At 40.0% G+C, this 27,035-nt stretch overlaps 1 protein-coding gene across 1 annotated transcript; it reads left to right on the top strand.

Annotated features, from left to right (window-relative positions):
• The first annotated feature begins 911 nt into the window (after window positions 1-911).
• On the top strand, window positions 912-25,595 carry IGSF10 (immunoglobulin superfamily member 10). Its single transcript, XM_037736433.1, has 7 exons — window positions 912-1,716; window positions 3,576-3,770; window positions 4,884-5,013; window positions 8,653-9,043; window positions 13,133-17,464; window positions 18,177-19,077; window positions 23,001-25,595. Exons 2-7 carry the CDS (start codon window positions 3,577-3,579, stop codon window positions 24,910-24,912), a joined length of 7,860 nt encoding a protein of 2,619 aa, XP_037592361.1. The 5' UTR covers window positions 912-1,716; window position 3,576; the 3' UTR covers window positions 24,913-25,595.
• The last annotated feature ends 1,440 nt before the right edge of the window (window positions 25,596-27,035 follow it).

Here is a 27,035-nt window from a genome sequence, read left to right as displayed (position 1 = left end):
AGTTCTGTGATAATGATTTAAAAGAAGGATTCCTATGAGACATCTATATACAATGTAATATTCAGCAGGAAAAAAAAAAGAGGGAAATATTGCCATTTGTGACAACACGGATAAACCTGGAGGATGTTATGCCAAGTGAAATAAGCCAGAAACAAACAAACAAATAATACTGCATGATCTCATTTATATGTGAAATCTTTTTTTGAAAGGTCAATTATACAGAGATAGAAAATAAAATAGTGGTTATAGGGGTTGGAGAAAGAAAATGGAGAAATGTAGGTCAAAGAATACAAAGGAACAGACCTGTGGCTGAACCAGTGTCTAGATCTAATGTGCAAGAGTACTATAGTTAATACAATTTCATGGTGTTTGGAATTCCTGCTAAAAGAGTAGATTTTAGCTGCTCTTGTCACAAAAACAAAAATTAGGTAACTATGTAAGATGATGGATATGTTGTTACTGTAGTAACCATTTTACTATCTATAGCCTGTAACATCACGTTGTATAACTTAAATATACACAATATAATTTATTTATTTTAAAAAGAGAGGTTTAAACAGAACATTCACACTGCAGGTAGTATCACAGGTCATTAACGCTAACTCAGCCTTCACATAGAGCTTTGGGAGTCACAGGACCAAGGACAGCCCGTGGCGATTTATGCAAACCCTTAAACCAAAAGGCCCACCTGTCAACAGGTAGAAGAGGTCAAGGGGGAAATGGGCAGCGGCCACTGAAATGGCCCAGGCCACCCAGCCAGGACCTGCCAACTTGTTAGGAGAAAGCCCTGAGAATTTAAAACAAGGAGGAAGCAAGAGTGAAGGCGAAGGCAAATTAGCTTCCCACATGCTCGTAAACAGAAAGAGGGGTCGGGTGCTCGTTTTTCATCCTGTGCGCTGAGCGCTGGCCGCGTTACCACACACAGAAGTCGGGCTCACCCCCGCCCTCGCCCCGCCTTCCTTCCCTCTTCCCAGGGCTCTGGACCAGCTCCGCAGGACCCCAGCGGCAGAGCCCGCGACCCCGCCGGGCAGCTCGAGCCCACTGGTCACCAGGGCAAAGAGGTGAGCGGCTCGGCCAATCCTTCCCTGGAAAGGGCTGGAACCCCACCCGGCTGGGGCTTGGCATGGGAAGGGAGCGCGTCAGGGCGCTGGGGCGGGGAGGAGGGTGAGAGCGGGGGAGGAAAGACGCACCGGGAGAAGGTGGGGGCACGACAGCACACGATGATTCTTCAGTGACCGATGCCAGACAAAAAGCACACACTGAGGAAAGATAACAGATGCAGACATCTGTGACAGATTTGTCCAAAAAGACCATTTGAGGAGAAGCTCTTGGGACTTTGGAGCAAAATGGAGTGATTAGTAATAGTTATATTAATATTCAAGTGACAACTTGGAGGAGTAAAAGTACACTACAGAGGGAGAAAGGAAATTTTAAAACCTCCACTTTGCCTTTTGTTTCTGCAACAAGAAGCGTCATACTCAACACTTCTGCATTAATGTGGTTATGGGTTTCAGTACTTTGTAGCTATGAAAGCGCCCCTGGGGCTCCCTGAAGATCATTATTCTTGAGCTGTAAGCCAAAAAGACTAAGCCTTTTGCTCACTTGGGAGCAGAGAACTTTTTCTTCCTCAGGTTTGGACACAACTTTCCATTTCCTGGGAAGATTTTCTCTCTGCCTGTGTCACAAGAGGATTCAGGACCTGAAAGAAGAGCTCAGGTATTGCCAATTCCTATTTCATTATGTACAGTTTCAGGCTTCAGTCTGTGAGAATCTTATATTCATATGTTATTTTATGCTTTTGCTTCTCTTTCAAGTAATTTGAATGTGGGCATACTCAGAACTTTTTTTGACCTTCATCCTGCTGTTCCTTCCTTTGCTAGTCTAATAAGGTGGAAATGTCGTCTTCAATCATACAGAGCTTATTTAAAATTTTGGTAACCACGTGGTTACAATGGCAAAAGTGGTCATATGATTAATCCTATCTTAAATTTTAATTTGGACTAAATTCTAATAATACATCCATCATCTTTTTATCTGTATGAAAATCCAAGCAGGTCAGCCTCAATGTTATTTCTCAGTGTAGTCTGTAGCTAAAGGATGGTTGCTGGTAGAATCCAAAACCATGCTATTCCACAAAATGATGGGATTTATTACAAATTATGAAGGTCTCCTTGCTTAGAAAAGCACAATTAAGAGTTTATTTCAACCCTGTGTGTTCTGCATTTCAGGAGATAATTAGGTTTGGATTCCTGGGCTTGCCCCACATATGGGTAACAGATGCCATTTTTTTTTTCTGACAAGTTGAGCATATTTCTTTTTTATTGCATTTTAGGTTTTGGGGTACATGTGAAGAACATGCAAGATTGTTGCATAGGTACACACATGGCAGCATGACTTGCTGCCTTCCTCCCCTTCACCTATATCTGGCATTTCTCCCCATGCTATCTCTTCCCAACTCCCCACCCTCTACTGTCCCTCCCCTATTTCCCTCTGACAGACCCCAGTGTGTGATGCTCCCCTCCCTGTGTCCATGTGTTCTCATTGTTCAACACCCACCTATGAGTGAGAACATTTGGTGTTTGATTTTCTGTTCTTGTGTCAGTTTGCTGAGAATGATGGCTTCCAGGTTCATCCAATTTCTTTCCTGGTTATGTTCCCCACCTTCTGTGGCAGCCATGAGCTGGAGGAGGGACCAAGGAAAGAGGCAGAGAGATGTTCTAAGCTGAGCAAAAGCAGACAGTATCATGCCTGCACGGGGTCAGCTTGGCTCAAGCCCTCTCAGCTGGTCAGTCACTGTTGCTTGTGATCATTACTTGGCAGTGAAGTGTCCAATGTGTCTTTTGGCAGGGACTTGGAAACCCATTAAAAAGAGATTTATTCTCCCTTCCAGTGGATTATTACAGCCTTTAAAAAATGTTTCTGAAGATGATTTAATAAAATGGAAAAACACATTGTATATGAAATGATAAAATGTGTTACAAAATTGTTTGATCATATGTACACATATACACCTAACTGTATGTGCACCTATACATATACACACAGTATATGAAAAATGCTGAAAAGGAATACAACAAAATGTTAAGGATTGTATCAGTGGTGAGACTGAGTAATTTTTTTCCTTTTTACTGCTTAGTTACAGTTTCCAAATGTTTTATTATGCACAGGTATTACTGTTAGAATCAGTTTCTTAAAAGTTACTCTAAAAGAATTAATGTCTATAAAGGACACTAAATTTTATATAGTCCAGTTGTCACAATATCTTTCTTAGAGTTTACAGTTTCCCTTTTAATGAATGCCTGAGTAATAGGGATTCCTGGTTTTTATTAAGAAGTGAGAAGCTGTGAAGAAATTATCACAACAGTAAATATCCCACTTGATCATAAAGTGCAGTGTGATGCCAGCAGCACACACTATGGTTTTCTAAAGAGTGCATTTGATCACAAAGGGTAGGAATGAAATCAGCCACTGATGACCCTTAAGGAAGTCCTCCCGGATTCCCAGAGTGACTGTGTGGTGGTCCTGGGACTGTGCTCCACCGCTCTTTATAACTCCTAGGTGTGATGTTTTTTCAGGATGAAGGTAAAAGGCAGAGGAATCACCTGCTTGCTGGTCTCCTTTGCTGTGATCTACCTGGTCGCCATCCCAGGGGGCAGGGCCTGTCCTCGCCGCTGTGCCTGTTATATACCTGCGGAAGTACACTGCACATTTCGGTACCTGACCTCCATCCCAGATAGCATCCCGCCCAATGTGGAACGCATCAATTTAGGGTGTGTGAGGCCCTATCTTTCCTTTTCTTAAAGAGTGATCAATCACAGCAGTGACTTATCCCTCAAACATCTATGACTTTAGGAGATGAATCACACTATTCAATATACATCTACATGTATATATGTATATATTTATATATGCATATTATGTATATATCTATATAAACATATATATATATAAACATATATATATATGTATCTCCTTTTTAAAGGTCCTTTGGCTTTCCATATAAACTTATTTAAAATGGATGCCTAATTAAATTTGCAAAAATATAACTACTTTAAATGTTCATGAAAAAATGTGTGTGAATATACATGTTGGACTTAACATGGTTTATTTGACATTAGTGAGCATGTACTATGCACTGGGAATACAACGATATAGTATTCACTTCTAGGAGATGTATTCATAGAGAAGACAAATGTACGGTCAGTACAATGAATAAAAAATGCAATAGAGCATACAAAGTGTCTTAGAGACAGTCACTTAGTGACTAACATTAATTTTAAGAGCTAACATTAATTTTGTGCTATATGCTAGTATTGAGTGAAGCACTGTGTCCACGTAAGGGGTTAATCCTCATAACCCCTTAGGATTGAGTTCTATTGTTTACATTTTATAAATGAGGAAACTGAGGCACATAAAGTTTGCTGACTTTACCCAGGGTTGCGTAGCTACTAAGTTGAGCCCGAGCTTATAATCATACCCAAACCAGATGCCCAAACCTGGGCTCCAGAGCCCAGGCTTCTTAACCACTCCTGAGGAATTCCTTCTGGGAGAGTGAGGGGGATAGTATCATGAAAGAATCGGCTAGATATTAAGTGTTCACAAACAGAAAAGGATGTGGTCAAGGACATTCCAACCTGAGGGAACAGCATATATACAAAAGTTTGAAAATGAGAAGAAACATGACAAGTTCCCAGAATGTGAAGGGGGTGACTGTAACTGAGACAGCATCTAGTGGATTTCCATATTTCAAGCATTTGATTATCTCAATAGAACAGTTGAAAAAAAGGAGAAGTGTGGAGTCTTTTTGTGTTTATTTTGGTTTTAACATTTGAACTTTAGTTGACAGACTTAGCTTATGCCTAGAATGTCATTTTTTATTTCAGATATAACAGCTTGGTTAGATTGACGGAAACAGATTTTTCTGGCCTGATCAAATTGGAGTTACTCATGCTTCACAGCAATGGCATTCACACAATCCCTGACAAGACCTTCTCAGATTTGCAGGCCTTGCAGGTGAGACCCATGGAGAGAGGGGGCAGGTTAAAGAGGTGAGGTGGGACCAGTGAGATAGACCTTCAAAGGGTGCCTATCTCTACACAATACAAAAATAAACATTCTGTAAATTAGAAGCAGATGCCAATGGAGAATGTTAAAGAACTGATTTTTGGCCTTGTGTGGTGACTCACACCTGTAATCCCAACACTTTGGGAGGCTGTGGTGGATGGATCACCTGAGGTCAGGAGTTTGAGACCAGCCTAACCAACATGGAGAAACCCTGTCTCTACTAAAAATACAAAAAAATTAGCCGGGCATGGTGGCACATGCCTGTAATCCCAGCTACTCGGGAGGCTGAGGCAGGAGAATCGCTGGAAACTGGGAGGCAGAGGTTGTGGTGAGCCGAGATTGCACGTTAGTGCACTCCAGCCTGGGCAGTAAGAGTGAAACTGTGTTGAAAAAAACAAAAAAAACAGTTTAACTGTGCAACTGTATATGGAAATTAGAATAAGAAAATTGTGAGGTAAGTTTTCTAATACCTCAGGCTAATAGAAAAAAAACATCAATAACCCTTTAAAATTTAATCCTAAAAGAATACTTCTAGTCATGTTTATCTGGGAATTGAATGTGGTTCCTAAAAACAATGGCTGTCCTAGACAGATGTTAGCTTTATATAAATCAGTATACTGTTTTTCAGTTTCATTTTATTTAGTTATTCATGTTCTACCTTGTTCAAACAATTTTTTAAGCTTATGAGGCCTCCCAAAAATGCATAAAATCATGGAAGAATGATCACAAAAGTGAATGAGAAAGTAAAAGGTAAAATAAGCCTAGAAATAAGAATACAGAGATGAGGAAATGTATACATAGAGACTTTCATGTCTGCTGTAAGTAGGACTTGAGGCTTTTGAGACACTAACAATATATGGCATCTATTAAAACTTAATCTATTCAGGAAAAGCCCAGCCATGTATGATTTTAAATCAGAAAGAAATGTCTTACAAAGTTCCTCATAAAATACAGTGTCATAAACTAAAGTTAATACTATACTTGTAAAAGATAAAGTACCTGTGTTCATAGAGCCTTTTAACATACACCGGTAAGGGAGGTTATAACCTCGGTGAAGGGCAATAGAGTATAATGTAGCTATGCGATTCTGCTGATTAGGTTAATCAGGCTCTATTTGGAATGTATGTCTTTGAAGGAATAGATGGATTGCATGTCCTTTATAGAATTCTCCACATGTTTATTCTCTCAACCAAGTTTTCAATGGATATTGAGGAACATTGAGTTGAAGACTGAACTCCCAGGTTACATTTGGGGCAAAGCTCTTCTATGTTGCCAGCTTATTTTTTCTTTTCTTATTAGGGATCTTAGCATTCTAGAAAATGATTTTTGACAGAGATGACAGTTCAGGCAAGTCAGGAAAATATGATGAGAAATTGTGTATACTAGCATTTCTTTTTCTTTTTCCTTTATGGGAGACAGAGAATGTTCAACTTGTAATTGGAAAGGGAATTGGGGAATACTTAAGCACTATTGAAATATTCAAAATTATTTTAATTGCAACTCAAAATTAATTAGTCATATTACTCATAACCAAAAAGTAGAAGAACCTCCTAATGACCATCAACCCATGATAGATAAACAAAGTGTTGTGCATGCATACAGTAGAATACTGTTCAGCAAAGAAAGGAATGAAGGGCTGACACACTATGACAGGGATGGGTCCTGAAAACATCTTGCTAAGTGAAAGGAGCCATACACTATGCCATATAATGTATGATTCCATTTATATAAAATGTTTAGAAACAGAAAGTAAACTAGTGCTTGTGAAGGGCTAAGAGGATGGGAAAAATGACTGCTAATGGGTAACAGTTTTTATTTTGGGGTGCAAAATAAAGTTTATAAGAAAATTTATTCAGAAGCTTCTAATAGTGGATATGGTTACACAACTCTATGAATATGCTAAAAACCAATTATACACTTTTTTTTTTTTTTTTTTTTTTGAGACCGAATCTTGCTTTGTCACCCAGGCTGGAGTGCAGTGGTACAATCTCAGCTCACTACAACATCCGCCTTCCAAGATCAAATGATTCTCATGCCTTGGCCTCCCAAGTAGCTGGGATGACAGGTGTGTGCCACCATGTCCGGCTAATTTTGTGTGTGTATATGTGTTTTTAGTAGAGATGAGGTTTCACCATGTTGGCCAGGCTGGTCTGAAACTCCTGGCCTCCAGTGATCTGCCTGCCTCAGCCTCCCAAAGTGCTGGGAGCCGCTGCACCCAACCAGTTGTGCACTTTAAAAGGTGAATTTTATGGCACGTGAACTGTAATTCAATAAATTAAAATCAATAGTCTCTGTTAGGAAAAATTTGTTTTCAGGAAATCTTTACTTGAAATACTGTTTTTAAACCTTATAAAAATTTTATAGAGAGACTTAATATAATGAACCCTATAATTACCCAGCTTCAATAGTTATGGACTCATAACAGATCTTGTCTTAACTGCACCCCCCACCCACTACCCTCCACTCCATTGAATTATTTTGATATAAATCCAAGTTTTCATAATATTCATTTATAAGTACTTCAATATATATCTCAAAATTAAGAAATCTTTTTAAAATAGCCACAGTATCATTTATATATCTTAAATTTCTTTTTATTATGATCCTTTAAGTTCTGGGGCACATGTGCAAAATGTGCAGGTTTGTTACTTAGGTATACACGTGCCATGGTGGTTTGCTACACCCATCAACCTGTCATCTACATTAGGCATTTCTCCTAATGCTATCCTCCCCCTGCTCCCAACCCCCACAGGCCCCGGTGTGTGATATTTCCCTCCTTGTGTCCATGTGTTCTCATTGTTCAACTTCCACTTATGAGTAAGAACATGCAGCGTGTGATTTTCTGTTCCTGTGTTAGTTTGTTGAGAATGATGGCTTCCAGCTTCATCCATGTCCTTGCAAAGGACATGAACTCATTCTTTTTTATGGATGCATAGTATTCCACGGTGTATATATGCCACATTTTCTTTATCCAGTGTATCACTGATGGGCATTTGGGTTGGTTCCAAGTCTTTGTTATTTTGAACATTGCCACAATAAACATATATGTGCATAATTTTAACAATTATTTCTGGCAGGGCGTGGTGGCTCATGCCTACAATCCCAGCACTTCGGGAGGCCAGGGTGGGTGGATGATCTGAGGTCAGGGGTTTGAGACCAGCCTGGCCAACATGGTGAAACCCCATCTCTATTAAAAATACAAAAATTAGGCAGACATGGTGGTGAGCGCCTATAATCCCAGCTACTCTCAGGAGGCTGAGGCAGGAGAATCACTTGAACATGGGAGGCAGAGGTTGTAGTGAGCATAGATCACACTACTGTACTCCAGCCTGGGTGACAGAGCAAGACTCTGTCTCAAAGAAAAAAGAAAAAAATCATTCTTTAATATCAATAGGCAGATGTTCCTGAGTATTCTAATTTCTCTGATATTGTCATATGTAATTTGCAACTAATTTGAATTGGAATCCTAAGTGTAAAAATTGCATTGAATTAATTCCAACATAGGTTTTGTTATTGATAACACTTTTCCCTCTTGTGAAAATTCCCTGGACAACATACATATGTTCTTTTTTAAAAAAAAATTCACAGGTCTTAAAAATGAGCTATAACAAAGTCCGAAAACTTCAGAAAGATACTTTTTATGGCCTCAGGAGCTTGACGCGATTGCACATGGACCACAACAATATTGAGTTTATAAACCCTGAGGTTTTTTATGGGCTCAGCTTTCTCCGCCTGGTGCACTTGGAAGGAAATCGGCTTACTAAGCTCCATCCAGATACGTTTGTCTCTTTGAGCTATCTCCAGATATTTAAAATCTCTTTCATTAAGTACCTGTACTTGTCGGATAACTTCCTGACCTCCCTTCCTCAAGAGATGGTCTTCTATATGCCTGACCTAGAAAGCCTCTACCTGCATGGGAACCCATGGACCTGTGATTGCCATTTAAAGTGGTTGTCTGACTGGATACAGGAGAAGCCAGGTATCGATATTGTTTATTTTTTTTGTCCCAATTAAATGGAAGACATCTACTTAGAGGTGTTATATTAGTAAGTGGAGAGGCCAGGGTAATTTAGGAGAGAAAATAACATCTCAGAAATAATTCAAGAACAATGAATTCTTTATACATCATCTATGGCTGTGTTTTGGCTACTGTGGCAGTTACGTAGTGTCGGAGAACTATGTTTCAGAAGGCCTAAAATTGTTACTATTTGGCTCTTTAAAAATGTTGTTGACTCTTGGCTTAGAAAATAAATCTCATGCTCCTTAGCTGCAGGCCAGGTCCTCCTAGTGTGGTGCTGGCCCATCCTCAGCCTTGTTTCCCTCCTTTCCAACCCTCGGCCCCGCCCACCCCAGACACACAGGCACTTTTTGCTCTAACTACTCTGGACAACTTCCTGCCACACCACAAGCTGTTTTACCCCCTCACGGCTGCTGCTGCCCTTGCCTGGAGCCCTTCTTTTCCTTTTCTGCTTGATAGTTTTCAGCCAGCCTGCAAACTACTCAGCCCTTCTGAGAAGTCTGGCTGCTTCTCCAGCCACCCCATCTCCATCAGAATCACCATTTCACCACTTGGGTTGTTTGCCTGTGCTTCCATTCTTGAATACATAACATATTTACTACTAGAAGTCTTTTGCCTTCCCGTTTCTCATTTATCTTTACCTGTGGTCTCAATATGTCCAAAACATACATACATATATATATATATATATATATATATATATATATGTATAAAAACACACATCATATAAACTTATGCATATGTCTTATGTACATATACATAGGCACGCACGGGTAATCACTGCATACTGACATTTCAGTCAGCAACAGATGGCATATATGATGATCCTGGTCCCATAAGCTTTATAATGGAGTTTAAGTAAAACTATTGCGTAGTAACATTGTAGCCATCATAAAGTGCAACATGTTACCTTTCTAAGTTTAGATACATAAATAATTAGAATTTTATTATAGTTGCTGACAGTATTCAGTAGAGTAATATGCTGTATGGGTTTGTAGCCTAGGAGCAGTAGGCTTTACCATATAGCCTAGGTGTGTAGTAGCTATACTATCTAGGTTTGTGTAAGTACACTCCATAATGTTGGCACAACTAAATTGCCTAATGATGCATTTTCCAGAACATGTTCCTACTGTTAATCAATTCATTATATATGTAAAATAAGTGGACCCACAGGGGCTAACATCTTTCAGTCTTAATAATCAAGTGTTCTCCTTTTGACTGAGATGACTTAATGATCATTTTTGTAAGACCCACTGATCAGTCACATCAACCTTTTATGCTTTGAAATTCCGAGAGATTCGACAGTTGTTCATGCCTTCCGTTACCTTACTTGGCATGTGGTAGGCAATCCTTTTGTGCCAATCTCAGTAAATGTAGCACGACTTTATCTACTGCAGGTATCCTCCATTCTTTGATTCCGCAAAGCTGTTGATATAGCGTTTCTATAAAATGAATTTGTGGCCATTTCTCTAACAAGCATTTGTTTCATGAATATGAAATTTATGTCCTGCTGCTCTGTTTCCATTCTTTTCTACATACTTGACAACCTGTTTTAATTCTAAATCATAGTGTAATCTTAATTGAAACATTTTAAAGGCAAAATTTAATGTATGTTGTACCACCAATACATGTGATACAAAAGAAAGTGACATAAATAGCTAAGACAATCTTTATGGGTGTACATGTTGTGATAGCTATATTGGTTGCCAATTTGTCAGCTGTTACTGTAAAACATCTTCAACTGTAAGGCACTTCTCAATTTATAAGTTGAAACGTGGGGGGGAAAAAAAAAAAAAAAAAAAACAGGGTCTTATAATTAGCCACTTTATCTTTCCTGCCTGTCTGCCTTTCTTCCTTCTGCTGATCTTTCCTGAGCCTCAATTGGCCAGGGCTGGGGACATGTAGATGAACAAGAATAAAGTTTATAGTTTCATGGGAAGACAGATAAGTAAACAAGTCATTCTAATAGAGAGTAATGAAAAAGTAAGATAGAAGAAGTGAAGGTACCAGGAGACTATAAAACAGGGAGCCCACCCAGAAGAAGTGCTGTTCAGACTGGGTTCTGAAGGATGTTTGGTCAGTACTTAGGTCATGATGTAAGACAACAAGTGTACGGTCCATAGAAGGAACAGCATATGCCAGAGCCTGGTATGGCATGCCAGGGTGGAGGAATGGAAAGGATTTCCATGGGGCTGGAACTGAGTGTGATGGAGGGAATGGAGGTGACGTGGTCAGGTGTGCATTTGAGGCAAAATACCAGACGTCCAAGGCCTGCTAACTCTGGCTCAGTGCAAGCAATAATAATCATGCCATGGTGTGAGCATATTCTGTGATGAGGTTTCATTAAGCCAGAAGTCTGCCACATTGTCTTAGCCCAGGGTAGTGATAAGTAGGTAAAGGAATATAGCTTGTTGGCAAGTGGGTGACTGGGAGGCAACTCTTATGATTATTCAAAGGTTTTCCATCTTGCCAGCCTCCTCCTCTGCATAGGTTTAGACTATAAAATTTGCTGAAGAATGCTGACTGGCCAGGCACCTGTGACATTACCTGTCACACTGTAGTATACACAGAAGGATTCAGTATCTTTGGTCAGAGTGACTTTTTCTTTTCTTTTTTTTAAACAGAGTCTCACTATGTCACACAGGCTGGAGTGCAATGGCATGGTCTCAGCTCACTGCAACCTCTGCCTCCCAGGTTCAAGTGATTCTCCTGCCTCAGCCTCACAAATAGCTGAGACTACCGGCATGTGCCACCACACCCAGCTAATTTTTGTATTTTTAGTGGAGATAGGGTTTCACTATGTTGGCCAGGCTAGTCTCAATTCCCTGACCTTGTGATCCTCCCACCTCAGCCTCCCAAAGTGCTAGGATTACAGGCATTGAGCCACTATGCTCAGCCCAGAGTGACTTTGTTAAGCCTTTGAGAGGACATGTGCACACATGGGAAGGAGATTTGACCCTATCCATCCACTCTGGCAAATTAGATCTTCTAAGAAGTACAATGCTTTTGTTAAGTGCTGTGTCAAGTGCATCATATAAGAACTACTACATGGAACAGCATGGATGTCTCAGGCTGTATTTTGTGTAAGGGGAAAGTCTATACCTCTTACCAAGTATTCCAGTGACCAGCCATTTTAAATAGGCTCACCAGAGCAGAGCTTTTAAATGTGATATCCAAATATTTGAAAGATGAGGCACCTGTCACTTAGAAATGCTGGTCCTTATAGTTTTGGTCCTAGTGCTGTGTAAGACTTGCAACCTCTAATTTCACCAGAATGTCAGAGCTTTAATGGGCTGTCCTGCCGCCTTGGCACAATGTTCTTCCCTCCCCTTAAATCTGATCCTCCAGTGCATCTACCTCATCCAAGGGGACCATGAACCATCCAGTTTCCAAAGTCATAAAACAGTCTTCTTGACCCTTCCTTTCTGTCACTGTCTGTGTTCAGTCAATCTTCACCTCCTGTTGACTGGGTCTACCTGCTTCCTTGTCTCCCACATTCATCTGCTGCTTTTAATTCCTATTGCTACTCAGCTAGATCAGGTCAAGGTACCTTGTAATTCAATTAATATTCTTTTGGATAATGGAAATAAACTTGGGTTTTTAATGATATCCAAGGGATTATAAATGATCATTTAACAAACAGCTTATCTTTTAAAGAACAATGAAGTCCTGTGGCCATCTTAAAATGTTAAAATGAAGAAATAGAACTGAACTGTTATTAATAAAAACTGACGGGCATGAGTGTATCATTTTGTTTCCCTAGATTTAAAAAATGACTCGTTCAACTAATATTTACTGAGTACCAAATATATATCAGGCATTTGCTGAACATAGGAAATACCGCAGTAAATAAGACAGACAAAATCCTGTGTCTGTGCATATTATGTTGTAGCAGGTTATACAGACAATAGCTTTTTAAAAAATCAATTCAGAAGCAAAAAATCAGAAAACTTTCTATTAAGTTGTTTCAGCTTCTAGCAAACGTTATTTTTTCAAAATGTTTGTCAATTCATAGAGGTCATAACTGATAACTCAATTGATTTTTTCCAGATGTAATAAAATGCAAAAAAGAGAGAAGTCCCTCTAGTCCTCAGCAATGTCCACTTTGCATGAACCCTAGAACTTCTAAAGGCAAGCCCTTAGCTATGATCTCAGCTGCAGCTTTCCAGTGTGCCAAGCCAACCATTGACTCATCCCTGAAATCAAAGAGCCTGACTATTCTGGAAGACAGTGGTTCTGCTTTCATCTCTCCCCAAGGTTTCATGGCACCCTTTGGCTCCCTCACCATGAATATGACAGACCAGTCTGGAAATGAAGCTAACATGGTCTGCAGTATTCAAAAGCCCTCAAGGACATCACCCATTGCATTCACTGAAGAAAATGACTACATCATGCTAAATACTTCATTTTCAACATTTTTGGTGTGCAACATAGATTACGGTCACATTCAGCCAGTGTGGCAAGTTCTGGCTTTGTACAGTGATTGTCCTCTGATACTAGAAAAGAGCCACTTGCTTAGCGAAACACCACAGCTCTGTTACAAATATAAACAAGTGGCTCCTAAGCCTGAAGACATCTTTACCAACATAGAGGCAGATCTCAGAGCAGATCCCTCTTGGTTAATGCAAGACCAAATTTCCTTGCAGCTGAACAGAACTGCCACCACACTCAGTACGTTACAGATCCAGTACTCAGGTGATATCCAAATCACTTTACCAAGAGCAGAGATGAGGCCAGTGAAACACAAATGGACTATGATTTCAAGGGACAACAATACTAAGCTGGAACATACTGTTTTGGTAGGTGGAACCATTGGCCTCAACTGCCCAGGCCAAGGAGACCCCACCCCACACTTGGAGTGGCTTCTAGCTGATGGAAGTAAAGTGAGAGCCCCTTATGTCAGTGAGGATGGACGGATCCTAATAGACAAAAGTGGAAAACTGGAACTCCAGATGGCTGATAGTTTTGACACGGGCGTATATCACTGCATAAGCACCAATTATGATGATGCAGATATTCTCACCTATAGGATAACCGTGGTAGAACCTTCAGTAGAAGCCTATCAGGAAAATGGGATTCATCACACAGTTTTCACTGGTGAAACACTTGATCTTCCATGCCATTCTACTGGTATCCCAGATGCCTCTATTAGCTGGGTTCTTCCAGGAAACAATGTGCTCTATCAGTCATCAAGAGACAAGAAAGTTCTTAACAATGGCACATTAAGAATATTACAGATCACCCCAAAAGACCAAGGTTATTATCACTGTGTGGCAGCCAACCCATCAGGAGTTGATTTTTTGATTTTCCAAGTTTCAGTCAAGATGAAAGGACAAAGGCCATTGGAGCATGATGGAGAAACAGAGGGATCTGGACTTGATGAGTCCAATCCTATTACCCCTCTTAAGGAGCCGCCAGGTGCACAACTCCCTACATCTGCTCCAATGGGGGCTGAGGTTGGAAAACAAGCCTCAAGCACAAGTAAGAGGCAAAACTATCGGGAATTAATACACCAGCGACATGGAGATTCAACACACAGACGTTTCAGGGAGAATAGGAGGCACTTCCCTCCCTCTGCTAGGAAAATTGACCCACAACACTGGGCGGCACTGTTGGAGAAGGTGAAAAAGAATGCTGTGCCAGAGAAGCGAGAAAATCCCACAGTGAGCCCACCCCCACTGGTCACTCAACTTCCAAACATACCTGGTGAGGATGATGATTCCTCAGGCATGCTCACTCGAGATGAGGAATTGATGGTCCTGGCCACTAAAGCTTTGGACCTTGCAGCAAGTACAGTGATGGCTGACTCCAGAACAGTATCTCGTCCTGTGACAAACATAACTTCTGGCACAGAATTCTCTCCTGTTGTGAGTTCACAAATATTACCACCCAAAGAACTCGTAGATTTTAAACCATCTACTACTATTGAAACTGTAGCCATGTCAAAGAATGTAAACCCAACCATGTCAAGCCAAATGCAAGGCACAACCAATCAACGTCCATCCACTGTCTTTCCACTACATCCCAGAGATACTGAATTTCAAGACTCTGACCAGATGGGAAGAGGAAGAGAGCATTTCCAAAGCGCTCCCCCAATAACAGTGAGGACTATGATCAAAGATGTCGATGCCAAGATGCTTACTAGCACCAATGACAAAGTATTGTTAGAGTCAGTAAATACCACAGATAGTCATCAGACATCTGTGAGAGAAGTCAGTGAGCCCAGGCACAGTCACTTCTGTTCTCACACTACTCAAACACTTAGCACCTCCACGTTCCCTTCAGATCTCCATATGGCTGCTCATTCTCAGTTTCAGATCCCTAGAAATGGTACAGTTAACATCCCACTGTTCAGACGCTTTGGGAGGCGGAGGAGAATTGGGGGAAGGGGGCGGATTTTCAGCCCATATAGAACTCCAGTTCTCCGACGGCATAGATACAGCGTTTTCAGGCCAACAACCAGAGGCTCTTCTGAGAAAAGCACTGCTACATTCTCAGCCACAATGCTCAATGTGACATGCCTGTCCTGTCTTCCCAGGGAGGGGCTCACCACTGCAACAGCAGCATTGTCTTTTCCAAGTGCTGAACCCATTACTTTCCCCAAAGTTGACATTGCTAGAGTCGCATCAGAAGAATCTACAACTGTAGTCCAGAATCCACTATTACTATTTGAGAACAAACCCAACGTAGATATTGAGAAAACAACCACAATAAAATATTTCAGTACTGAAAGTTCTGAAGTGACCCCAACTGGTACAGTCATGACTTATGCTCCAACATCTATACCCATGAAAAAAACTCACAAAATAAATGCTGGTTACCCAAGGGTGTCTAGCACCAATGAAACTAAAAGAGATTCAGTGAGTACATCATCACTTTCAGGTGCTATCAGCAAGCCACCAATGACTACTATTATAGCCACTACAAGGTTTTCAAGAAGGACAATTCCCTGGCAGCAGAACTTTGTTAATAACCATAACCCAAAAGACAGATTAAAGAATCGACATAAATTTAGTTTACAAAACACAGCTGTGATGCTTCCTAAAACATCTCCCACTTTACGCACAGATAAAGATTCCTCCCATTTCACCACACTTTCAGCAAGTGTGATACAAATTCCATCTATTACTTTGACTACAACTCACCATACAACCAGCAAAACATACAGTCCTGGAAGTCTTCCAGCAGTGAAGGAGCTTCCCTTCCCATCCTTTAACCCCATGCTTCCTAGTATAAGCAAAGACTCAAGTACAATAAACATATCAATGCAAACAGCAATGCCAGCAATTCCTCCTACTGTCCCTGTACCTGTCATTACTTATGAAACCCAAACAGAGAGACCCAGAGCACAAACAATACAAAGAGAAAAGGAGCCTCTAAAGAACAGGAATGACCCAAACATCTCTCCAGGCCAGAGTTCTGGCTTCACTACATCCACTGCTATGACACCTCCTGTTCTAATGACAGTGGAAACTTCAGTCAAGCCCAGTGTCTCTGCATTCATTCATTCCCCACCAGAAAACACAACTAGAATTTCGAGCACAATTGGTCGTCATTCAAGAACTCTTAATCTGACAGATGTGATTGAAGAGCCAGACCAAGTGAGTACTCAGACTTTGAAGAGCACAATTGCTTCTGAAACAACTTTGTCTGGCAAATCATACCAGAGTACCACCACCAGGAAAGCAATCATTAGACACTCAACCATGCCACCATTCCTGAGCAGCAGTCCTATTCTAATGCCAATTCCCATCTCCCCTCCCTTTACTCAGAGAGCAGTTACTGACAACGTGGCAACTCCCATTTCCAGGCTTATGACAAATACAGTGGTCAACCTGCAGGAATCCTCAAGGCACAATGCTAATCCACAGCAATTAGCAGAGGTTACAACATCTCCCCAGGCTCACCCAAATGCCAAGTTCACAACTGGAACCACTCACTTCAGCTACTCTAATCTGTTACATTCTACTCCCATGCCAGCACTAGTAAGAGTTAAATCACAGAATTCTAAATTAACTCCATCTCCCTGGTCAGAAAACCAATTTTGGCACAAGCCATACTCAGAAATTGCTGAAAAAGGGAAAACGCCAGAAGTAAGCATGTTGCCCACTACAGGTCTGCCACAGGCCACCGCTCATGCTTCAAATTGGGATGGACAGAAGAATGCAAAGAAGAGTGACTTTGATAAAAAATCAGTTCAAGAGGTAACAACTTCCAAACTCCTTCTCTTTGACTCTTTGTCTAGGAACATATTTGAAAAGCCCAGGATAGTTGGAGGAAAAGCTGCAAGTTTTACTATTCCAGCTAACTCAGATGCCTTTCTTCCCTGTGAAGCTGTTGGAAATCCCCTGCCCACCATTCGATGGACCAGAGTCTCATCAGGTATTTGAAGCTTTTTCTTGACACTTAGTGTTTGTTATAAAACAAGAAGATTGTTATGTTTTGGGGTTACACATCCAAAGAATATCAGTTTCAAATTTTTCTAAGACACAGAAACTATTAATATCATTTGACACTGGCTTAATTTTACTCATTAGAAGGATTTAAAATATGTTAATTAAGAACATTTTTTGGAATGCTTAAAAAGCTGATTCAAAGAAATATAATTTGAAAAAGAATAATTATTGTGTTGAACCATCTGGCTTTTAAAGTAAAATGTGAATGAAAAAATCCAGGAATAATTTTAGCAATCTGAAGACTAGATGTCTGTCCTATTTTTTGGGGGATGGGAGAGGGGGTCTGTTACTCAGGCTGGAGTGCAGTGGTGCAGTCAGGTCTCCAGGGCTCAAATGATCCTCCTATCTCAGCCATCTGAGTATCTGGGACTACAATTGCACACCACCACACCTAACTTTTATTTTTTACATTTGTAGAGACAGGGTTTCACTTGTTTCCTGGGCTGGTTTTGAACTCCTGGGCTCAAGTGGTCCTCCCACCTCTGCCTCCCAAGGTGTTTGGATTATACAAGTGAGCCACAGGGCCTGGCTTTCGTTTCAATTTAAATGTATTCTCAGTAGCCCAACAAAAAGATAGCTTTATGTTTTCTATCTAAACTTTGATGACCTATAGCAATAATTTTCTTTTTTCTTCTCAGGACTTGATTTATCTAAAAGGAAACAGAATAACAGGGTCCAGGTTCTCCCTAATGGTACCCTGTCCATCCAGAGGGTGGAAATTCAGGACCGTGGACAGTACCTGTGCTCAGCATCCAATCTGTTTGGCACAGACCACCTTCATGTCACCTTGTCTGTGGTTTCTTATCCTCCCAGGATCCTGGAGAGACGTACCAAAGAGATCACAGTTCATTCTGGAAGCACTGTGGAACTGAAGTGCAGAGCAGAAGGTAGGCCAAGTCCTACAATTACCTGGATTCTTGCAAACCAAACAGTTGTCTTGGAATCATCCCAGGGAAGCAGGCAGGCCCTGGTGACGGTTGACGGAACATTGGTCATCCACAATCTCAGTATTTATGACCGTGGCTTTTACAAATGTGTGGCCAGCAACCCAGCTGGCCAGGATTCACTGCTGGTTAAAATACAAGTCATTGCGGCACCACCTGTTATTCTAGAGCAAAAGAGGCAAGTCATTGTAGGCACTTGGGGTGAAAGTTTAAAACTGCCCTGTACTGCAAAAGGAACTCCTCAGCCCAGCATTTACTGGGTCCTCTCTGATGGCACTGAAGTGAAACCATTACACTTTACCAATTCCAAGTTGTTCTTATTTTCAAATGGGACTTTGTATATAAGAAACCTAGCCTCTTCAGACAGGGGCACTTATGAATGCATCGCTACCAGTTCCACTGGTTCAGAGCGAAGAGTAGTAATGCTTACAATGGAAGCGCGAGTGACCAGCCCCAGGATAGAAGTTGCATCCCAGAAAAGGACTGAAGTGAATTTGGGGGACAAATTACTACTGAACTGCTCAGCCACTGGGGAGCCCAAACCTCAAATAATGTGGAGGTTACCATCCAAGGCTGTGGTCGACCAGCAGCACAGGTAAGCTTATACCTTTGAGTTGGAATTACCTGCTTTATCTATTTAGCTGTACAACTTCTGAAATGGAAAAAGTGACACAGCAAGGCTAGCAGCAGTTTGAGAGTGCACATAGACCTTGGACATAAAGGCAACTCTCTCTAAAGAAACATACTCTTTTGAGATCATTTAAATATGAAAACCATTCTTGTCACATGCTTAACTCTAAGGGTCCACTTCTTGAGGATTTTAAATTTTAAGCAGAATAAAAATCTCTATCTCCATACTTGGTACAGTTTAAAAATAGTAACTGTAGGCTGGGCATGGTGGCTCATACCTGTAATCCCAGCAATTTGGGAGGCTGAGGCAGGTGGATCACCTGAGGTCAGGAGTTTGAGACCAGCCTGGCCAACATGGCAAAACCCTATCTCTACTAAAAATACAAAACAAAACCAAAAAAAAGGCATCGTGGTGGGTGCCTATAGTCCCAGCTGCTCGGGAAGCCGAGGCAGGAGAGTCGCTTGAACCCAGGAGGTGGAGCTTACAGTGAGCCGAGATTGTGCCACTGTACTCCAGCCTGGGCAACAGAGTGAGAATCTGTTTCAAGAAAAAAAAAAAATTGTAACTGCATAAATATATTCATAATCTCTATATACAAAACAGAATTTTTGTGTTGCAGTCGAGATTCTGGAGAGAGACACTCCATTATTTTACTCTTCAGAGTTCCCTATTTGACATTTTCAACTTCATTATAATCAGTACTTAATTTTTTTCTTTCCTATAATTACAAAGCACTTTGTGAAAGTCACAATATTCACTAAGTTAAACGTATTCAGGGCCGCCAAACTCTGATGTGGTGAGATACATGTACAAATACACACTTTCTCTGGTCTGCTATGGGCATATCAATATTCATTTTATAGCTGCCTTTCTATATAGATTAAACCCTATCTTCAAAAATGATTATAACCTATGAGGTTTTTTGCAACTGGCATGACTTTACACAATGATTTTCCATAACGTGACAAAAAACGAGGAGAATTTCCATTTAATATATGTTTATTAATAGAAAACATCCATGCAAGAAAAAATTACACATAGTAAATGTGGACTTGTACTCATGCTTAGGAGTTGAATATATTTTTTTCCTAGTGACATGAGTTAATACTCACTACAGCTAATAAATTTAACTTGTGATCTTTAGTTCAAAAGTAAATGTTAATTTTCAAGTTTTTCAAATGTCATCAAAAATCACCTGACTTGAAATTTGTTTAGATTTAGAATTTTTAAATACTGAGCTATGAAATGTGAGCTTTGTGCTTTGGAAAGGCTGAAGATGCCTCTGCATTAATCTTTATTAAGAATTCTGTCTGTTACTCGGAAAACTTCTATTTTCAAAAGTAAATGATCTCTCAAAAGTATTAGTTTATAAAAATAAACATCAATAGTTCTGTCTCCTCTTATGTGTCACAACCATATGGCTCAGATCTTGGGTGCAGGGGATATCACTGTAAGACAGTGTTCCTCCAAGGGAAGGCCCCCTAGCAGTAGCAGTAGCACTGCCTGGGAATTTGTTGAATCGGAAGCTCTGATTTTGTTTTAATAAGCAATCTGTTCTTAAAAGCCCTCCAGGTGATTTTGTTGCACACTAAAATTAGACACTTGTTTTCTAACTTAGCTGTTTATGTTAGCTGGAAAGTTTGTTAGAGTGTGGGTTTCTATGTCCCTGGCCAGAACTATTGAAGCAGAATTTCAAGAAACCGAAGCCAGGAACTATACATCTTAAACTCGGTCCCATGTAATTTTGATGCAGCTGATGAGGGATCTTCATTGAGAACCAAGTTAGAACAGTGGTTCTTTGCTGAACGTGGCAATTTTTAATCTGGAAAATTAAAAGAATCCTGATGCCTACTTCACGCTCCACACACATTAAGTCAAATTCTGGAGGTGAGATCCAGACAACAGTATGATTTTAAACTCCACAAGTGATTTTAGTATTTAGCCAAGTTTATGAACCAATGCTTTTAAAAAGCATTAGGAAAGAATAGTAGTAGGTGGCAGTATATAGCACGGTGGAAAGCGTAAGGCTTGAGAACCAGCCCTGTGACCTAAGGCAAGCTACTAAATCTCTCTAAATATCAATTTTTCAGCTATAAACAATCAGTGCAAAAACACCTGGCAGTTTCCATTCCTTTTACATGTATTCATGATGATGATTTTACATTGGTTTATATACCACAGAAGTTGCTTCCATACTTAAACACTTTTTTAAAATTTTTACTGTAATACTTTCCATACTTACCTTTGCTGGAGAATAATAATTACTTGATGGCTGGGTGTGGTGGCTCGCACCTGTCATCCCAGCACTTTGGGAGACCAAGGCTGGAGGATCACTTGAACCCAGAAGTTGGAGACCAGCCTTGGCAACCCAATGAGACCCTATCTCTACAAAAAAATTAAAAATAAATTATCGGGGCATAGTGGTGTGTTTCTATAGTCCCAGCTACTCAGGAGGTTGAGGTTGCTGGATTGCTTGAGCCTAGGAGGCGGAGGCTGCAGTGAGCCATGGTCTCACCACTGCACTCGAGCCTGGGCTCCAGAGTGAGACCCTGTCTCAAAAATATAAATCAATCAATCAAATAAAAGAGAAAAATGACTTAAGGCTGTTTGACTTGGTTAGCACTTATGCCATGAAAAATAGTTCTTACTTTTCTCTCCAGCTTTATCTACTTATTTAGTCCATGTTGCCAAAAAATAAGACCTTTTCTCCGATGGGTATCCCTGATAGCACTTTCAGCACCAATTGAATCTCCACTGGTCTTTCTGAAAAACTAGATTTAGTTTTACCAGGAAAGATCTGCCATCTTGTGGTTAAATGTGGTAATGGTAGGCTGTGAAGCTGCTGTACACCTGGAGAAAAATGGTGTTCCACAACAGCTCAACCCAATGCTGAACCAGTCACTCTACAGCTGCCCACAGAGGGCAGATGCTGCAACAACCTTCTAAGGAACCCTTGGTTGGTATTCTCTTAATAACAAAGTTTTTTGGTGTTTTTTTTTGTTTGTTTGTTTTTCTGAAAGATTCATTTTTGTCACCCAGGCTAGAGTGTAATGGCGGGATCTCGGCTCACTGCAACCCCAGCCTCCTGGGTTCAAGTGATTCTTGTGCCTCAGCCTCCCGAGTAGCTGGGATTACAGACATGTGCCATCATGCTCAGCTAATTTTTTGTATTTTTGGTAGAGATAGGGTTCTGCCACGTTGGCCGGTATGGTCTCAAATTCCTGCCCTCAAGTGATCTGCCTGCATTGGCCCCCCACAGTGCTAACCAAATAATTCAGTAATCATTTTGTTACTAATAGCTTTTTAGGAAGTAACATCTGTCATCTTTTCAGAGCAATTGAATTTGCTCTTTACCAGTATATATTATTAAATGACCATGTTCCAATTAGTTTACTTGATATGTAAAATGGTCAAGGAAGTCATGGTGTTTAGAAATCCCGTATTTCTAGCACTTACCTCATCAAGATTAAAAAAAAAATTACTATGTAACGAAGATTTATTTGAAATCCATCTAAGAAATACTACTTATTTGCACTAAGTTACACCTGTTCAATTAGATTTCATCTTTAATGACTTAGAATAAGCTGCTAATTTTAATTTTTGTTGCAACAATTTAAAGCTAACCACACACCAAAAACAGGTAACTATGTGAGGTGATAGATATGCTAATTAGATTAATGGTGAGCACTGCACTATATATATATATATATATATATATATATATATATATATATATATCTCAAAGTGTCATATTCTACACCTCAAAGATACTCAATTTTCGTTGGTCATCCTTCAATAAAGTGAGGACAGAGGGAGGAAATCCTGAGTAAAACAGTTTCCCTCATTGCTAACAGCTGCACACTCAAAGGAATCTCTTTTCTCCTTAGAATGGGCAGCCGGATCCATGTCTATCCAAATGGATCCCTGTTTATTGGATCGGTAACAGAAAAAGACAGTGGTGTCTACTTGTGTGTGGCAAGAAACAAAATGGGGGATGATCTGATACTGATGCATGTCAGCCTAAGACTGAAACCTGCCAAAATTGACCACAAGCAGTATTTTAGAAAGCAAGTGCTCCATGGGAAAGATTTCCAAGTAGACTGCAAAGCTTCTGGCTCCCCGAAGCCAGAGATATCTTGGAGTTTGCCCGACGGAACCATGATCAACAATGCAATGCAAGCCGATGACAGTGGCCACAGGACCAGAAAGTATATCCTTTTTAACAATGGAACCTTATACTTCAACAAAGTTGGGGTAGCAGAGGAAGGAGATTATACTTGCTATGCCCAGAACACCCTAGGGAAGGATGAAATGAAGGTCCACTTAACAGTTATAACGGCTGCTCCCCGGATAAGGCAGCATTATAAAACCAACAAGAGAATCAAAGTTGGAGACGCAGCTGTCCTTGACTGTGAGGTCATTGGGGATCCCAAACCAAAAATATTTTGGTTGCTGCCTTCCAACGACATGATTTCCTTCTCCACCGACAGGTACACGTTTCATGCCAATGGGTCTCTGATCATCAACAAAGTGAAACTGCTTGATTCTGGAGAGTACGTATGTGTAGCCCGAAATCCTAGTGGGGATGACACCAAAATGTACAAACTGGACATTGTCTCTAAACCTCCATTAATCAATGGTCTGTATACAAACAGAACTGTTATTAAAGCCACGGCTGTGAGACATTCCAAAAAACACTTTCACTGCAGAGCTGACGGGACACCACCTCCTGAAGTCATGTGGATCATGCCAGACAATATTTTCCTCACAGCCCCATACTATGGAAGCAGAATCACAGTCCATAAAAATGGAACCTTGGAAATTAGGAATGTGAGGCTTTCAGATTCAGCCGATTTTATCTGTGTGGCTCGAAATGAAGGAGGAGAGAGCGTGTTGGTAGTACAGTTAGAAGTACTGGAAATGCTGAGAAGACCGACATTCAGAAATCCATTTAATGAAAAAACAGTTGCCCAGCTGGCAAAGTCCACAGTATTGAATTGCTCTGTTGATGGTAACCCACCACCTGAGATAATCTGGATTTTACCAAACGGCACACGATTTTCCAATGGTCCACAAAGTTATCATCAGTATCTTATAGCAAGCAATGGTTCTTTTATCATTTATAAGACAACCCGGGAGGATGCAGGAAAATATCGCTGTGCAGCTAGGAATAAAGTTGGCTATATTGAGAAATTAATCATATTAGAAATTGGCCAGAAGCCAGTTATTCTTACATATGCACCAGGGACAGTAAAAGGCCTCAGTGGAGAGTCTCTATCACTGCATTGTGTGTCTGATGGAATTCCTAAGCCAAATATCAAATGGACTATGCCAAGTGGTTATGTAGTAGACAGGCCTCAAATTACTGGGAAATACACATTGCATGACAATGGTACCTTAGTCATCAAAGAAGCAACAGCTTATGACCAGGGAAACTATATCTGTAAGGCTCAAAATAGTGTTGGTCATACACTGATTACAGTTCCAGTAATGATTGTAGCCTACCCTCCCCGAATTATAAATCGTCCACCCAGGAGCATCGTCGCCAGGACAGGGGCAGCCTTTCAACTCCACTGTGTGGCCCTGGGAGTTCCCAAGCCAGAAATCACGTGGGAGATACCTGGCCACTCCCTTGTCTCAACGGCAAGTAAAGGGAGGACACGTGGAAGTGAGCAGCTTCACTTACAAGGTACACTAGTCATTCAGAATCCGCAAACCTCCGATTCTGGTATATACAAATGCACAGCAAAGAATCCACTTGGTAGTGATTATGCAGCAACGTATATTGAAGTAATCTGACATGAAATGAAAGTCAACATCTGGGCAGAATTTATTTTTTGGAAGAAGTTTAATCAAAGGCAGCCATAGGCATGTAAATGAATTTGAATACATTTACAGTATTAAATTTACAATGAACATGCAAAATAAAAGGACTTGTAAATAAATGCATTATGAACTGATACTGATTTCTTTAATGGATCTCAAAACAAACTTTTAACTTAAGGCACTTTTATTTTGCCAACAAATAACAAACATTAAAACGGTCCACTATAACAAATGGCTAATGTACCTGAATTTTTCAGTAAAAAATGAACTTTTACTACCAGTTGCCTAGTGTCCACCTTCTGTCAATCAGTGTTTCAAGCATGGCACTCAGAACAGAGACAATGGAAAATATTAAATCTGCAATCTTTATGTAAAGTTACCATCCTGATCTATAAATATTTTATGGTTTATAAACTTTTTTTTGCTAAAACCTACAGAAAATAAGCACTGAACTGTCTTGATTATGATTCACCATTTGTTCACACTGAAAATTTTCATTGATGGGGAATACAAAAATGTTTTAATAACTGCATTTAAAAATAAATGCAGGCTAACTTCCACATGTAAAAAGCAATGTAATAACCTGCACATCGTAAAATGTGAAAAGGGGATTGATTACTTTTGTCCAAATACACCCATTAAAAAGGTTTTAAAAATACAATGAAACTTCTTTATAACTTTAAAATCTAGCTTAGGCACCCCTGGTTTGGAGCTGTTTATAAAGAAATTTTTCTGAGGAGGAATCATTGCTCTATAAGCATTTCATTAATAATTATGGGATGGGAAAATGCTTGGGAGGGTCTAGATCTATTATATATAATGAAGTTTCACTGTATTTAAAATCTGATCATTCCTACACAAAATGTTGCTTTTTGTAATTCACTGAATTTATATTACATGCTTAATTCAACCTGAATTAATTTGGGGAATATATGATTCATCTTATCTAAATTTAGGGCTGGGGTTTTCCAGTGTAATTTCTCCAGCATCTATTCAAACATTCACCTATTAAGGATTATAGGAACATTATAAATGGGGGAAAAATGCCACAGGTCTTATTCAAATATCTCAGTACAGAAAACTGAGAATTACTAATATGTTAGCCCCTGCCAATCATTTGAGACATGTGGGATCCCGCCCTTGTGTTTTCATCATACTGACTTTCAGCTAGCCCCATCTAAGCCTAAAATGTGATCTAATTGCTACATATCTCTGATGTTAGTACCTTGTGGCTGGAAGGGGTCAAAGATACTCATTGTAACCAATCTCCTTCTACTTCCAGGCCAAGAAGGGTAAATGCAATGACAAGTGCAACCCTATAAGGAAAAAGCCTATGGTGTAAAGAAGACTGTCTATGGGTTTCTTATAACCAAGAATTGTGATCGGTATAGCTGACTCTATTTTATTTCAAGGTCTTGTCTTTAAGGGGAGCTGGGGCCTCCATCTTACTCTAATTTCCTCTGGTAAGGTAAAAAAGTACCAGGTTCTGCCACAGGGCTTTCCCTTGTGACCATTTTAATGTTAAAAGAATGCATTTGCTAGAAAAGAAAACAAAAACAAAAACCTCTCAAGATACAGAATAGGGAGAAAATATGACTAAAGTACCTCTGGCTATTTTCTTGATAATGCTCAGGGGAAAACAGCTCTAGGTCATTCCTCAACTGTCCATAAAATCTTAGAATTAAGAGTCTTTGCATAACTTCCTCACCTAAAAAAAAAAAAAAAAAAAAAAAAAAAAAAAAAAAAAAAAAAACCCCAAAAAAAAAAAAAAAAAAAAAAAAAAAAAAAAAAAAAAGGAACACAACAAAGATATGCCCTACAGCTTTCATGTGCAAAATGATTAATAATTTAACTCTGCAAAGTATAAAGTGCATACAAATGCTATGCAATTACAACACTCATTCTTAAAACAGTATTACTGCTGTATGCAATGTTGAGCTAAAAAATAAATGGTTCAAACTGAGAACTGGCAAAGACTTTTTGAAAAGAAATAACAAGGATGGAACATGACTCACTCACTAGGCACAACATTCACGTTTCGGTTGTTTTGCCAATGCAGTCATTATAGAGATATATTACTTTGAACAAAACAACTT

The sequence above is a fragment of the Cebus imitator genome, unplaced genomic scaffold (assembly GCF_001604975.1).
Source record: "Cebus imitator isolate Cc_AM_T3 unplaced genomic scaffold, Cebus_imitator-1.0 Scaffold25, whole genome shotgun sequence".
Lineage (NCBI taxonomy): Eukaryota > Metazoa > Chordata > Mammalia > Primates > Cebidae > Cebus > Cebus imitator.
This window is presented reverse-complemented; position numbering and strand designations above follow the sequence as displayed.

Coding starts and splice junctions, on each gene's coding strand:
- IGSF10 (XM_037736433.1), top strand. CDS start 3,577: ATGAAGGTAAAAGGCAGAGGAATCACCTGCTTGCTGGTCTCCTTTGCT. Junction 3,771..4,883: donor GTGGAACGCATCAATTTAGG/GTGTGTGAGGCC, acceptor TTTTTATTTCAG/ATATAACAGCTTGGTTAGAT. Junction 17,465..18,176: donor ATGGACCAGAGTCTCATCAG/GTATTTGAAGCT, acceptor TTTTCTTCTCAG/GACTTGATTTATCTAAAAGG.